This window comes from Leptopilina heterotoma, unplaced genomic scaffold, assembly GCF_015476425.1.
Source record: "Leptopilina heterotoma isolate Lh14 unplaced genomic scaffold, ASM1547642v1 Lhet_43, whole genome shotgun sequence".
Lineage (NCBI taxonomy): Eukaryota > Metazoa > Arthropoda > Insecta > Hymenoptera > Figitidae > Leptopilina > Leptopilina heterotoma.
The window spans coordinates 895,250-912,049 of NW_025111081.1; the positions used below are offsets into that span (position 1 = coordinate 895,250).

The window sequence follows — 16,800 nt, forward strand, 5'->3', positions numbered from 1 at the left end:
AATAAAAACAAATTCTTACCCTCTTACCGTGATATATTTTTATTCTTTTTTTTTGTTTTTCTTTCCTAAAGGCGATATTCTATACTTAGAAAAAATAAAGTAACAAATGCGTTTTTTTTCTCTTTGGAAAAGGAAAACTCGCACTCAACAGTATTGCACAACACACGTTGCAAAAACGTGAAAAAACCAGGTACTAAATGTCTCCATATTAGAATATTTTTCGGAATTCATTTTTTTTTTTGCAAAATCTTTATCAAAAAAATAATTTTTTAAGTTAAAAACAAAAAATATATTCTAAAATTTTCTTGTTTTTTATTTTCTGTAATTATATACTTTTGTACCCTGGAGAATTTTTTTTCAGATGAAAATTCCAAAAAAATTCCAAAAATTCAAAATGGAGATTAAAGCGTGATTTGTAAATCTCATTTTGAAAAAAAATAGGTGCATATCATTGGAGGGGGGAAGGGAAAATTTGTTCTCCCCCCTTCTTTGAAAGCTTTACATTTTTCGCAACAATTTTTTTTCTGTTTTTTTTTTTTGAGTCATGTTGATCTGCTCATAAATTGTTATTTTAATGTTGCTCTATCTATGATGTCCCGGAAATGCTTGACTCATGCCAAGAATACCAACAATTGAGGCATTTTGCGTAAAATAAATTAGACGATACATTCCGGGTGCTTTAATGGCCGTCACTACAAATGACAGACGTTCAACGCCAGATGTCGCCTCTGACATTTGTCTGGGTGCGTCAGATTTTTCTGAAAATTATATTCAATTAAATCTCTTCCCTATAATTGAACAAAAGAAATGTATTTAAAGACCCTCATTTTATCAGTATTTATTTTTTCACGTGTATCTCATAATTTTAGATTATTTTAAGTATAATGTACATAGTGTAAAAATTAATCGAATAAATTGTATTGTACATTTTTTCATTTGTATCGTAAAAATTACTAAACGCATTGTAAACTTTTATGTTTGTTTTGTAAAAATTACTATAAGCCTTGCAAAACTTTAACGTTTGCATTGTAAAAATTACTATAAGAATTGCAAACTTTAACGTTTGTATGGAAAAAATTACTATATACCTTCGCAAACTTTAACGTTTGGAATGTAAAAATTACTAAACGCCTCAAAAGCTTTGGTGTTTGTATGGTAAAAATTACTATACGCCTTACAAACTTTAACGTTTGTATTGTAAAAATTACAAAACGCATTGAAAACCTTAAAGTTTGTATAGTGTGAAATTACTGAACGTATTGCAAACTTTAACATTTTTGTTGTAAAAGTTACTGAACGCATTACAATTCTTAAAGTTTGTATTGTAAAAATTACTAAACGTATTACAAACTTTAACATTTTTGCAGTGTAAAACTTACTGAACTGCAAACTTTAAGTTATGGATTGTAAAAGTTATTAAAAGTATTGTAATCTTCAACGCTTGTGTAGTAAAAGTTGCTGAATGTATTGTAAAAAGTTACCGACCTACCTGTAAAGTTCTACATTTGTATTGTTAACTCTATTGAATAATCTGTAAGATTTAATAATTGTATGGTAAAAATTACCAAAAACCGAAAGATTGCAAGAATGTATTGTAAAATATACCGTAATTTGATAATTTACCGAACAGATTTGTAACTTTCATTAAGAATCGCATATTGTAAAAATTTGTCAATGAAATAAAAATATTTAAAAGTGCTTTCTGTGTAGTGTTAAAAATTTAAAGTGCTTCTACAATAAATCTTTTTTTATCGAGCCAAACAAATGAAAAAAATATATTTGTAGAAGTACCATAAATCGCTAATAATCATAAAAAAAGATAAATTTTACCTGCGTCTGTGTTGACATATTCATAAATAATATAATCATCGACACTTGAGAAACCATCCTTATAAAGGCCAATCCAATCTCTAAATCCAGATTTTCGATTACCGGTAAATTTGTAACTAACAACATTTGTCTCATCAATGAACCATTCATTAATTGGAAGAAATTCTACTTCTGGATTTCCCATATCTGAACGAATCTTTTAACATAATAGAAATTGTTAATTAAATTTTTTTTTGTGCTAAATTTTACATATTTTTTCTTCTAAAAAAATAAGGCGTAAAACATTTTACTTTACCACAATGTCAAATTCACTCGTCACCGGTCTATGATCCGATAGAACATAACTAGAATGACTCTTGTAACTATTTTGCACAGCCTTGAGTGTTATGTTTTCATAAACATTTTCATTAACTTTATATAAAATTCGATCCGTCCAGGATGGTCGACGTCTATAGTGGAGAATAAAAAATAGATTTTTACAAAAAAAAGAAAGGGCATACGGGGTTAAGTATGCAAAAATTTCCCCCGCACTTAGTAATCTCATATTGATGCCATATACTGCTACCGTTATGAGTATAAAATCCTAAAAAATTTAACCCCCCATCTGTCTTTCTTTACAAGTTATGGAGGGGGAAAGAAAAATAAAAAAACTCATTTTTTCTGAAACTACTTAACAGATTTGAATGTAATTTAAATATGTTATAAATATAGATAACATAATTTTTAAAAAAATGTTTAAAATTTGGTTTAAAAAAATTACCAAAAAATTAATTTTGAAATTTAACCCCTTGGCTGTCAACGAGATTTCCACTGTTTGGGCCAAAAGTGTGTTGAAAAAATTTTTAATGGATTTTTATGAAACTTGGTACCCTAAGGTTTCTGGGGTCGCTGATTACGAATCTGACATCAGTTTTTCGAAATTCAAAATGGCGGATCCAAGATGGCGGAAATTTTTTCAAAATTCGTCCAATTTGCTTGAAACTTGTTACTCAGGGGTTTTAAGGGTCACTGATTACGAATCTAACATTAGTTTTCCAAAATTCAAAATGGGGGATCCAATATGGCGGACAACGAAATAAAAAATTGATCAGATTGGCTTGAAACTGAATACTTGGGGATTTTCAGGGTCGCTGATTACGAATCTGAAATCAGTTTTCCAAAATTCAAAATATCTGGTTCAATATGGCGGAAATTTTTTAAAAATTTATTGAATTTGTTTGAAACTGGTTAATCTGACATCAGTATGATAATTCTTGGTGAAATCAAATTTCGATAAATGCCCTGAAAAAATAATGACAGATTTGTAATCAGCGACCCTAAAAACCTCCGAATATTCAGTTTCAAGCCATTATAATTAATTTTTTATTTTGTCGTATTTTTTTATCCATATTGGATCCGCCATTTTGAATTTTGGAAAACTAATGTTAGATTCGTAATCCCTTAAAACCCCCGAATAACAAGTTTCAAGCAAATTCGACAAATTTTGAAAAAAATTTCGCTATCTTGGATCCGCCATTTTGAATTTCGAAAAACTGATGTCAGATTCGTAATCAGCGACCCCGAAAACCCCCGAGTACTACGTTTCAAGTCAATCTGATCAATTTTTTATTTCGTTGTCCGCCATATTGGATCCGCCATTTTGAATATTGGAAAACGAATGTCATATTCGTAATCAGCGACCTCGAAAACCCCCGGGTAACCGGTTTTAGGAACATTTAAGAAGTTTTTAATCACCTTTTTTAAATTGCGCATATATGCGTCAACGACAGTCAATGGGTTAAAAAAAATTTTTTTTTGATTTTTTTAAAGATACAAATCTAATTTCTCTTTTAAAACATACCTTATAATGTTTGCTTTAATATATATTTTTTACAAATTTTTAAAAAATGTAGTTTTTTCAAAAAACGATACTTTTTAGAAAAAAAACCAGAAACTCATTTTTTTCGGAAACTATACTTAACCGATTAAAATGAAATTTAAATATATGTTATAAACATAAGTAAGACAATTTCAAAAAAATATTTTAAAAAATTATCAAAAAAAATTTCTAAAAAATTATTTTTAAAATTTAAAAAAAAACTTTTTTAGTTTTTTTAAATACATACATCAAATTTTTCTTTCAAAAAATACCTTAGAATGTACGCTTTAATATATATATTTTTTTCCAGTCTTTTTAGAACTAGTTTTTTCAAAAAACGACTTTTTTGAAAAAAACTTTTAAAAAATCATTTCTTTTCGGAAACTATTTGACCGATTTTAATGAAATTGAAATATGTTATAAACATAAATAAAACAGTAAAAAAAAATTTCAAAATTTTATTTTAAAAAATTAAAAAAAAATTAATTTTAAAATTTTCAAAAAATTTCTTTTTCACTTTTCTTTAAAGTTACATTTCCAATTCTTGTTTTTAAAAATTCCTTAAAGTTTCCTGTTTAATATAAATTTTTTCCATATTTTTGAAAAATGTAGTTTTTTCAAAAAATGACTTTTTTGAAAAAAAACCCCAAAAGAAACATTTTTTTACGGGAACTAGGTACTTAAAAATTTTTTTTTTGAAGATTTTAAAATTAATTACTTTAGAATTTTAAAAATAATATTTTGAAAGATTTTTTTTAAACTGTCTTATATATATTTATAACAAATTTAAATCGGTTAATTAGTTTCCGAAAAACATAAATTTTTAAAGTCTTTTTTTCAAAAAAGCCGTTTTTAGAAAAAACTACATTTTTTAAAAATTCGAAACAAATATATATTACAGCGGACATTCTAAGGTATTTTTTAAAAGAAAAATTGGAGGTGTATCTTTAAAAAACATTAAAAAACATTTTTTTTTAATTTCAAAATTAATTTTTCGGCAATTTTTTTTTTAATTTTGAAATTTTTGTTTTAAAATTGTGTTATCTATTTATCTATATTTATAACATATTTAAATTCTATTCAAATCGGTTAAGTACTTTCCGAAAAAAATGAGTTTTTAAGAATTTTTTTTTCCATAACTCCTAAAGAAAGACAGATAAGAGGTTGAAATTTTCAGGATTTTATACTCTATTGGTAGCAGTATATGGCATCAATATGAGATTAATAAGTGCGGGGTTAATTTTTATATACTTAACCCCCTATGCCCTTTTAGAAAAGTTTTCTATAATTGACTAAAGTATATAATATCAACGTACTTGAGATCATAATTCTGAGAGCCAAATTCATATTTATAAGTTGGCGGGAATGAAATTTTATTCTCAATGAGTTCAGCGAATGCTTCACCATTGGCCATGACTGTTTTAAGTTGATCTTTCTCGAGAAGAACGTTCAATTGATTTTGCTTAACGAGTAGATCGATATCGTTCGCTGTGAGGCCCTCCATCAGTCGAAAATTCAAATCGCCAATCCAGAATACATAACTGCAGAGACAACAGGTAACGAAAAATTTTTATGCTGCTGTGAAACTGATTTTTATAATTTTTTTTTTTTGGGATTTTTAATGCCATATGTATGTTTCATACAGACTCATGGTAAAAGATGCTTGATGTCTCCGGAGTATCGTAGATATGCTCGCGAAGAATCGTATTGTACTCTGAGATCCGTGTGGCTAGAAGATTATCGTGTGCGGTCAGATGCGCGTTTATTAGGCATAAACTGACACCGTAGATGTTCAGCCTCACGCTCACCGCACCCTTGTTACCCTAAAATAATAATGGCAAATGTTTTTTTCACCTGTATATACTTTTTGAGTCTTGTGGTTAATTTCTTATATCAATGATTAAATCCTTAAACGACCAATCATGAGTCGTTAAATTGTCTTTAATCATTGATTAACTTTTAATCAGAGTTTGTGAAACTGGCCCTAAGTGTGCATCTTACGGTTTATGTCTAACGCTTGAAAACTTCGTCTCATGTTTAAGTTATGTCTATGACCGCACATTTAATGTAATATGTAAACGTTTTACAACTCAATTTTGTTATATCAGATCGTGTATTAATATTTACTTTGATAATTCTAAAGCTAATTCAAACAAACCAGAGTTTTAGAACACAATTTTGTTATATTAGATCCAGGGTTGACACAAAAATTAAATTTTGTTTATTCCTATAACTTTTCCCTGATTTACAGACAAAATTTTTACTTTTTTTTCCAAAAAGTAATTAAATAATGTAACAATTTTTCAAAATTTTATATTATGTCCGATGGCTCGAAGATACTCCTCAATTTCGCCATTATCCCTTTTTTTCTTCACTTTTTGTAAAAAGAAATCCATCTATGTGTAGAAAAGGATTTTTTGTTCCGCTTTACACAAGTTCCACAACCATTTTACTCAAAATTTAGAATTTTTAAAAAGATCTAAAGATAGTAGATACTGCACGATTTTGACATTAAACCAATTGAAGTTGACTGAAAAACAAAAACTCAAACGCGGCACGATTTTGACATTAAACAAATTGAATAACAAATGAATGAAGTTGACTTTAGTTTACCATTCAACAATTTGAAAAATGTAAAGAATAATTAGTAAAAAAAATAGTGATTGGAAAAAAGAATTAGTGGAAAAAAGGTTATTGGAAAAAAAATTAGTGGAAAAAAAGGTTATTGGAAAAAAGAATTAGTGAAAAAAAGGTTATTAGAAAAAAGGGAATGGATAAACTGGTGTACAATCAACATTCTTCTTTAAATCAATTATTTTTAATAATTACTAGTCACTATTTTTGCGCGCTACGCACGCCCTTTTTCTTTCTGCTATTAAAAATGGAAATGTTTTTACACCGAAAAGTTTCTAATATTACTCTAAAGATACACACATAGTTATTAAAAACATTTTATCTTCAAAGGATTAAATTTTATTTTAAATTTTGTGTACCTATTCCCTTTTTGAATAATATGTTCTGGTAATATAAAATTATCATCTGCATCATTTAATACACCATTGAGAATTTTAAGTAACAAATCTACAAATTCCGTTTCTTGTGGTAAAGCTCTCATATTATCTGTTAATGTGTATTTTTTGAAATATTTCTATAGTTTACTATTTTTTATTGATAAATTTACTATTTCTGATTTAGTACCCCGTTCTATAATTGGTAAAGTTTGTCGAAAATCTCCGCCTAGAATTACAATTTTACCACCAAAAGGTTCGTTGGAATAGATAATCCATAATTTCTAAATCATATTTTGGAGCCATTGGTGCTTCATCCCAAATAAAAACATCTATATTTTTTAAAAAGAGGCCTTCTAAAGATTGAACTTTAATGTTTGAAGATGAATCACTGTACAATGGAACGGGTAAGCCTAAAACTTTATGAACAGTTTTTCCATTAGGAAGCAGAGTCGCAGCTATATCAGTAAAAATTTTATTTTGTATATCTAATAACCCCTAAAAGTCAGTTAAATTATATCCTTCGTTAAATAACATTGTTTTAATATTTCTACAAGCCCTTTGTTCAGCTTCAATGTCGTTTATTTTTTGATAATCTTCTAAAATTTGACCCTTAAATTGTTCCCATATATAGTTTATCCGGATGTACCGGATGACATTGAATTAAAATTCTTGTGAATAATTGGCCAAGTGAATGAGGCATTATCCATAATGCAGCTTCTTCGATTGTCCTAATCTACTCACTATCATCTTCTACAAGTCCTAATGCTAAACAAGCAGTTGTAAAAGATTCTTGAACAACTCCATTAATAGTTCTCAAACTTTCAAAAGAAATTGCTCCTTTTACTGTAAGCAACAATAATCTAAGATGAAATAACTCCAACTAAAGTGGATTAACTGAATACATTCTTCACTATACTTTTACTTTACGAATTCTTTGTTTCCATTCAAGAGATTTTGTTACCCATGTATAATGCTCTGGTATATCTGAATAATAATACTTTTGAGCATTACTATCTCGTTGGTTGAGTTTAAAATAATCCAAAAGTTTTGTATTTAAATCGAAAGAAATGAAGTTACTATCTTTTTCTTCTCAAATAATAACATTCTGTTCATTTGGCAAATGTATGGGTAAGCGATTAACGCTATGACTCTTTTTCTCTAAAGGTTTACTTAAAAATCATCATCATGCCCTTTGAGAATATATTTATATAAATATTTAACAGACTTGATACTCTAAACTATTTCTACATTAATATGGCAATTAAATATTTCTGAAAGTTTAGGGCAATACGGAACAACATTAGAATTATCAACAATAAATCCATTTGGTCGTTTATACGTTTTATTATTATTTCTTCGACGACAATAAACATAGCAATTTTCTTCAATTGTAGTTTCTTCTTGGTAACTTTTTGGAAATTTTTTTGAATATTTCCCATCAATTAAACACCAATCTCCGCAAGGTCCGTGAATATTATTTTGCATTATTATTTTATGTAAAATAGCATTGATATTTTCATCAGGAATTTCTGCAGAAATATAACGATCAACGCTTTCAACTGTTAATATTTTAGAATTTTCTTTCAATATAGCTAACAAATGAATGTGTGTCAATCCTCGCTTTTGAAATTCAATAACATAAACATAAGATTTGACTTCTCCAAATAATTTATTATCAACAATAGGTTTAAGTAGATGTTTAACTTTTAATGCGAAAACCCTAGTTACTATATCAGGTCTATCAGCAGCAGTTTGATAGGGGAATAATTTTTCCTGTATCTCTTTCCAATTTGGATTACACGTCATTGTGATAAATAAATCTGGTCTACCATGAAAAGCAACAATAGCAATCGAATCCTGATATTGTTGCATCATATTGCGAGGTGATCCTATAAAAGTAGAAGGCAATATAAGCGTCTTTCACACGTGTACATCATTTTCCAACACATGGTTGTGTAAATAATCTATCAGTTCTTTATATCTTTCACTTCTCACTTGAGCTTGATTATTTGTACAAAATCTCAATCTATCTTTTTCTATTTTTACATCATTTTCAACCACCCATTGTTGAAACAATCTACCTCCATATAAAAATTGATTAAATTCTTTATCTCTTACAGCAATTTTGTATTTAATATAGGCAGACCTAGAAATAGTATGATTTCGAATTCTGTAATCACTATCACTACGAATCATATTAATATTATAACCTTTATTTCCAAGTGGATAAAATATAAGATAAATCCATGGTTCAACATTCGGATCTAAATTACTAACCAATTTTAATTTCTTTGTAGATTTATTATAAACCGTTTTATAAGATTCTGGCATTTCTCCTTCAGAGTTTGTATTAAAAATTGCAGCAACTTCATTAAAACTTTGAGAATTGTATCTATTCTTATCAAAGCTTTTTTTCAACGTGAACAATAATTGTAACTCAGGAATTTCTTTATTATTTGTCTTGCTAATTCATCTTCTATTTGAATTACCTCTGACATCATCATGTGAGATTTTGTGTATGCATTAGAATTTCTCATAATACATATTTTCTATAGATTTTAAACCGTCTTCATCCAAATTTTCGTTACTTTTTAATCTGTATCTGATTGATTCCTCAGGGTCATAAATAAATAATTGACCAAAACATGGATCCTCACCTTTATCCGGATATAAAGCACTATTAATTTGATAGTAAATTTGACCTTGAATTTTGTAACAGAATGGTCCTCTTCTTCTGCCATTAAAATTAATTACATTAGCATTTAAAGATGCAAAAAAAAGAATTATTATACAGCCTTATATTCTTTTTAAAATGACCTGATTTTTTATTAAACCCTTCTAACAAAAGCCTTAATTCATCTGGATATTGTATTGAAGTTAACACAACACCTCCATGTTTACAACAGTCATTAAAACTAACTTTTTTACCAGTAACTTTTTCATCTTTAAAATGGTTAGCTTGACAATGTGTGCAGTAATTATTTATCAAACCTAGATAATTTTCTACATTCAACTCATTTTGAATTTGATGCTTTAATACTCCTTCACAATAATTTCTTTGACATCGAGTGTTTTTTGTTTTTGACAAAGAACTTGTATCACTATTTTTATTTTTTAATTTAAGATTCTCAGCATATTCTATTTTGGATTCGACTTGAAGTTTTTTCTTAGTTGAAGTGTGTTTTTCACTTAATAATTTACGTTATCAATTGTACGTTTTAATTTTTGCCTCTCACGATAATTTTTTTGAATTTCAGCCCTACTTTCTTTAAGTGTTTTTGATGCAATATTTCTTTCTTTATTTCATTTATAATTTTTGGGAAAGAAATGGATGTGTATGGTTCCTCTGAATAATTTTCATGATCAATTTTACGTTTTAATTTTTGCCTCTCACGATAACTTTTTTAAATTTCAGCCCTACTTTGTTTAAGTGTTGTTAATGCAATATTTCCTTCATTTATTTCATTTATTATTCTCGAGAAAGAAATTTCTTTCTTAATAGAGTTTTTAGAAAAGTTTGATTCTCCATACTGAAGTTGAATATCTTTTTCATTTAAAAGGCAATTTCAGTCATACACAACTATGCAAGATCTACTATTAGAAAGTTGTACAGAGGGAAATTTACATAAACTATTGTTTTCGAACATTAACATTAAATGATTTCTAAAATTACAATAATAGTAATTGACAGAGTGAGGCAGAATATTAAAAAACAACGATGTTGCAAATGCTATTGCATATACTCCATAAGAAAGACTGTATTCTGATTGTTGATCAACAGTTGTGAACACTACTGGTGGTTCAAAAGGATATAATCTAATTAAATAATCTTTTTCATCATGATTTAAACATTTTTTATTAAGACTATCAAAAATGTAAAGGCTTATTCCATCATAATAAGTACAAATCCAATGACCAGATTAATAAGATCCACTGAAAAGTATTTGAATGTACTGCTTACTTTGCTCGATTGGAACTATCAAATCAATTGTTTGCAAACAAAAAGTATTTTGCATATTATAAAAAAATTTGATTGTCTTCCCAATAGCTTTTGAAATTCATACTTATGATCATTATTTAGCATTGCTCCTACAGTGACAACAATACTTAAATCATAAGTAGTCGAATTAACAGTTTCTCCTTTGTTAGACATTGTTCTTTTATTTTATAAAATTTACTTATATCAAGGAATTATAATTTTAAAAATAGTAATATTACATTAGAATTTTAATATCAAGTTTTATACATTTGATTATAAATTTTATAATTTCCTGTTATCCAATGTTACCAAATTTTGCCTCTTATAGAAAATAACAACAAATATACAATTCCCTCTTTATTCAAAACTTTCAAATTTTTCCTTCTATCAAATATAATCAATGTCCAATTTTGTCTTTCATCCAATTGAACTAATTTCCAATTTTGTATCTTATCTAATATTTAACCAATTTACAATTTTTCCTTTTTTACAATTTAACCAACTTCCAGCTTTGTTTTTATCCAATTTAAATAATTCACAATTTTTCCTTACATCCAATTTAACCAATTTCCAGCTTTGTTTTTATCCAATATAACCAATTTCCAATTTTGCCTTTTATCCAATTTAACCAATTTCCAGCTTTGTTTTTATCCAATATAACCAATTTCCAATATTTCCTTTTATCCAATTTAACCAATTTCCAGCTTTGTTCTTATCCAATAGAACCAATTACCAATTTTGCCTTTTATCCAATATAACCAACTTCTAATTTTGCATTTGATCCAATATAATCAATTTCTAATTTTGCCTTTTATCCAATTTAACCGATTTCCAGCTTTTTTATCCAATTAAAACAATTTCCAGCTTTGTTTTTATCCAATATAACCAATTTCTAATTTTGTCTTTTATCCAATTTAACCAATTTCCAGCTTTTTATCCAATTTAAACAATTTCTAGCTATGTTTTTATCCAATATAACCAATTTCCAATATTTCCTTTTATCAAATTTAACCAATTTCCAGCTTTGTTTTTATCCAATATAATCATTTTTCAATTTTTTCTTTCATCCAATTTAACCAATTTCTAGCTTTGTTTTTATCTAATAGAACCAATTTCCAATTTTGCCTTTTATCCAATTAGAGTTAGAGAATTATAAGAGAAACTTCTATTTCTTTTCCAATTCCCTGATAGATGGCGAGAAATACCTCTCTCGCGCACGACTTGTCTCGCGGAGAGTATAAGTATCAGTCCCCTAAACAGGTGCTTTACAATAGTATCTTAGATCATAATATCAATAATAATTAATGTCTACCACGACGTTTACAATTTTTTACTATTATCCACTGATCACGGATAATAGTACACAACTACAATTCTGTGGTTTGGAGAAATTAATAACATTTTTATTATAACGTTGTTACCATTATATTATTTTAAATAAATATTAAATATATTAAAATTAAATAAAAATTAAATATTAAATAATTTGCTTAATATTATATAATTAAATATTTGGGAATTTTTAATAAACTTGCAGTGTTGGCTTGTCCTAAGCTTGCTGTGCAATCCTGCAGCAAGTAGGACATTTTAGTACTTGCAGCAAACTTGCAGCAAGCTTACTTGTAAGATTGCAAATCTTGTGGTGTAAGTTTGCTGCAAACTTACAGGTTACTTGGGTCTCTTTCTCTAAAGGCAATATAAATAAGAACGTCTCTCTTTACCTAATTTGCATATCTGCTCGTTTCATATTAAGGATTGAAAAGTTCTTCTTTGAGAATTTTTAAATCCATTTGCTTACAATTCAATTTAACGTGAAATTTCAATTATTCGAAAATTATTTAACTAAATATACATTAGAAAATAAAAACATTAAATAATTTTAAAAAATTTCGATTAAGCTTTTTGAAAAATAGTACATTGTACAACTAGTGGCGAAAGTGTGATTTTTCGAGAGTGAAGTTTGCGGCTCGAGCGTAGCTACGAAATCAGTTAAAATTGTATTCAAAGTAATTGATTTCTTATTAAAATATATTATTAAATATTATTAATATTATTAAAATTATTTTAAATTATTAAATTCATTTAAATATTTTTATAAAAATTAAACTTTTTTTAAATAATTAAAATTCATTTCAAAAATTTTATAAAAATTGAATTCCTGCGAAAAATTTTATAAAAAAGTTTTGAACTAGGTATTGATTTTTTTCGAAAAAATGTATGCAAATTTTATTTTTAGTAATTGAATTCCTGTGAAATTTTCATTATTTAAGAAAATAATTGAATATTCGTGTACAACTTTGTCAAAATTGTTTTTAAATAATTGAATTCTTTTGGGAAATTGTATTTAAGTAATAGATATACAAATTATTGAATTAAGAAAATTTTTTGAAAATAATTAGAATTTTGCAATGAATTTTATTAAAACATTTTAAAATAATTGAATTTTGTTTATTACTTTTAAAAATAATTGAATTCTTTGTAAATTTTTGAAAATAATTGAATTTCTGGAATGAATTTTAATATTTATTAAGATAGTTGAATTCTTTCCAAATATTGCGTTAAATTCTTTAAATTGAAACTAATTTCAACAGAATTGAAATTGAAAGTTTTCAAAAAAATACTTCATTAAATGATTTATATGTAATAACTTTGTGGCAGTTTTACAATAGAATTCATTTATTTAAAATAAATTATTGTCAGAAATTTAGAAAAAATTTAAGGTTTTTTTAGAATTCGTGGTAATTTTATTGTTTGAGGCAAAGAAAAAGAAACAAAAATCTAGAACTTTCTTATAAATTCTAAACATTGAATTATTTCCAGTACTTTTAATAAAAATCCCTGAATTTTCCCTGAGTTTCCTGACTAATTCTACTTTCCCTGACTTTTCCCTGAATTCCCTGACCTGTGGCAACCCTGTAGATCGTACCAACGTTTACTTGGATAACTGTCATAATTCTTGAGCTAATTCAAGCAAACCAGAGTTTCAGAACTCAATGTTGTTTCATCAAATCGTGTGTTAATATTTACTTGGATAACTGTGATAATTCTAGAACTAATTCAAGCAAACCAGAACTTCAATTATTACCAAAACTGGTAAATTTAATTTCTATGACTCTGAATAACTTTTTACTGGTAGCAATAAATAATTGCACACAACAATTTTTTTTTCAAATGTCTGTTTCATCAACTGTCGATAATAGTAACTGTGCCTTCTATAAATCTTCATTTCTAGTTGAAAATTAAGAAGGAAAAAATATATATTTTAAATGTCTGTCTTATCAACTGTCGGTGATAATTTCTTCTCTTTGCAAGTCAAATTTTCAAAGATTCAGCTAAATCATTTGTTTTCATTTGTCTTTACAACGAAACTGTAGTAAAGAAAAGTGTTAAATTATTTTTCGTGTCAAAGAATTATTCTTTTTCTTACCCATAAACCTCCAAAACCAGTCTTTGTATATCGAGCCTCAATTGATCTTAATTGATTAATATGCTTTCGTAGGCAAAATATATTTAACACTAGACCCTGCAATCGTTGCGTTTTTATTTTTACATAATCCTGTGTCTTTAAAATATCCCTAAAAAAATTTTTAAAAGTTGCTTATTAATCGTCTCAAGGCAACATAATAAGATTGTCAAGAAGATAATACAAAAAATTATATAATAATAACAATAAAAATAATGTAGTAAAAAAGATAATAATAATAAAAAAAAATAAAAAAGGTAATAATAAAAATAGTAATTAAATATTACTTACTAATAATAATAATAGTAATAAATACCTAAAAACTTTGGTCCATGGGTCATCAAAAAATACATCGTAAAATAAATCTTGAGGTTGTGATTTCACTTCCTGTAATCTGAAACAATATAATTTGTCTATTAATTCTTTTTTATAAAAGTATATTAAATTTTACGATACGTACCCAATTACATAAAAATCCGGCGGCTTATGTTCAACTGAATCCTTCATTTTGAGCAAATCGTGAAGATCCTCATCGGGATTTTTTGTCGCTACATTGTATGTTAAAAAATATAATCTGCAAAAAAATTGAATTATTTTAAACAAATAAAACCTCAAATTAATATTAATTATTGATCCTAGAAATCCAAAAAATCCAAAATATACAAAAGTAATTGATTTTTTTTTAAATTTTCATCATTTTAAATCCTCTATTTAAAATTTTTAAATTGAGCCTCCCAAAAAATTCCCGAGGGACAAATTTTAGACGAATATATTCAACATTCTAAACAGAAGTCGTTATTATCGTTCCGAAATTTTGAATTTTGTCATTTTACCGTCAAAATCGTGTTCAATGAGGTCAAAAAACACGAAACAACGAATTCTAAGGGCAAAAATAATAAATTTTAAAAAGTCTCTATTTTGGAACCGTCATTTTGTATTTTATAATTTTACCGCCAAATTCGTGTTTATCGACCCAAAAAACCCCCAAGTAACAAATTTGGAGGGAAAATATTCTTTTTTTTAAATAATTCACCATTTTGGATCCGCCATTTTGTATTTTATAATTTTACCGTCAAATTCGTGTTTATCGACCTCAAAAACCCCCAAGTAACAAATTTGGAGGGAAAATATTCTTTTTTTTAAATAATTCACCATTTTGGATCCGCCATTTTGTATTTTATAATTTTACCGTCAAATTCGTGTTTATCAACCCCAAAAACCCCCAAGTAACGAATTTGGAGGGAAAATAATTCTTTTTTAAAAAAATAAGTCGCCATATTGGATCCGCCATTTTGTAGTTTATAAATTTACCGTCAAATTCGTGTTCAGCGACCCCAAAAACCCCCGAGTAACGAATTACAAGTGAAAATATAAAATTTTTCAAAACGAACGCCATATTGGATCCGCTATTTTGAATTTTGCAAATGAACCGTTAAATTCCAAGTAATAATATTAAACAATAAAATTTTATTATTTGCAACGTAATTTCTCTACATTTTTTTTTTTATAATAAAAATTAACAAAACAATTTTTTCTTTTTAGACATTGAAATTCAAAATCTGATCTTATTTTCATAAATTAATATTTAAATTGAATGTAAATTAAATGTAAAATATGAATTTCATAAATATTATAATAATATTAATAAAGTAGAACGTAGAAAGTTAATAAAGAATTCACAGAAATTGGAAAGTATGTACTATAAAAACACTTCCACACAAGAAATTTATAATTCTTACTAGGAAAAAGTATATTTCAAGGTCATGGACATAATTAACCTTCATTTCAGAAAATTAACACATTATTTACATTTTAGAAAAAAATTTTTTTACATATTTTAAATTATTTTCTTCTTTTTGGTAAAAAAAATCGAACTTTGTTTGCACGTTACGTAATATTTTTACTATATAAACAGTACAAAAATATAAACTTTAAATAAATGATAAAACAAAAAAATTGAAATTCGTAAACAAATAATATTAATTTTCTAACCTTATTAACTCCGCTCCTGGCATCATTGTTCTTGTGTGGGAAATAAAGGAATAACGTTACAATTTTAATCACTTGTTTGACAATTAAACTGTTTATACTACAGTGTCAATTGTTTTATTATAAATGACGACGCAAAATCAATAAACGTTCTTACAAAATTGCAATATCGTAAAATTTAACCTCTTTTACAACACTTGCTTATAGATAAAAATTTTCCAAACTCTTTGTCTCTACATTTCGACAGTAAAATTTACAAATAAAATAAATAGGGAAAATAATTTTGTGTCGTTATTTATTTCTTTTTAATTATAAAATTCACATAGTGAGAAAATACGCGTGCGACTATTTTCATTAACTGTCAGTTTATGACAGTTTGACAGCCAATGATAAAATGATCGTAAAATTCAAAATGGAGGGTTGTCTCTGGTAATATTCTTCCAGACTTCCAGAGCCAACTTCACATTGCTGACTTTCTAGTTTCTACTGTAAAAATTACTATATTTTATAATTTTATTTTATAGTTTTATAAATTAGGGATTTATAAAAATGAGGTAATTATTAAAAATACTACCTAATAAAATTTACCCGAGATGGAAAAAATAACATTGTCCTTTTTTTCTTTACGTTAATTTTCCAATATTCGATGATCAAATTCGAGCGGGAAAAT

The 16,800-nt window shown here is 26.8% G+C and overlaps 1 protein-coding gene across 1 annotated transcript; it reads right to left on the reverse strand.

Annotated features, from left to right (window-relative positions):
• Positions 1 to 15: 15 nt before the first annotated feature.
• Positions 16 to 16,488, reverse strand: LOC122506634 (inositol polyphosphate 5-phosphatase K-like). The gene is made up of 10 exons (XM_043618939.1): positions 16,453 to 16,488; positions 16,134 to 16,163; positions 14,602 to 14,715; positions 14,458 to 14,535; positions 14,106 to 14,253; positions 5,336 to 5,511; positions 5,005 to 5,229; positions 2,126 to 2,279; positions 1,831 to 2,026; positions 16 to 758 (listed from the first exon to the last, which is right to left on the reverse strand). The coding sequence occupies exons 2-10, from the start codon at positions 16,157 to 16,159 to the stop codon at positions 583 to 585; spliced, it is 1,293 nt and encodes a 430-aa protein (XP_043474874.1). The 5' UTR covers positions 16,160 to 16,163; positions 16,453 to 16,488; the 3' UTR covers positions 16 to 582.
• Between the last annotated feature and the right edge of the window lie 312 nt (positions 16,489 to 16,800).

Bases quoted from the DNA above. Each gene is read 5' to 3' on its own strand.
- LOC122506634 (XM_043618939.1), bottom strand. From the start codon at position 16,159: ATGATGCCAGGAGCGGAGTTAATAAG. The intron at 5,512-14,105 runs GTAAGAAAAAGA...TTATTATTTTAG, and splicing joins CTGGTTTTGGAGGTTTATGG to GGTAACAAGGGTGCGGTGAG. The intron at 2,280-5,004 runs GTACGTTGATAT...TCTCCACTATAG, and splicing joins TCTCAGAATTATGATCTCAA to ACGTCGACCATCCTGGACGG.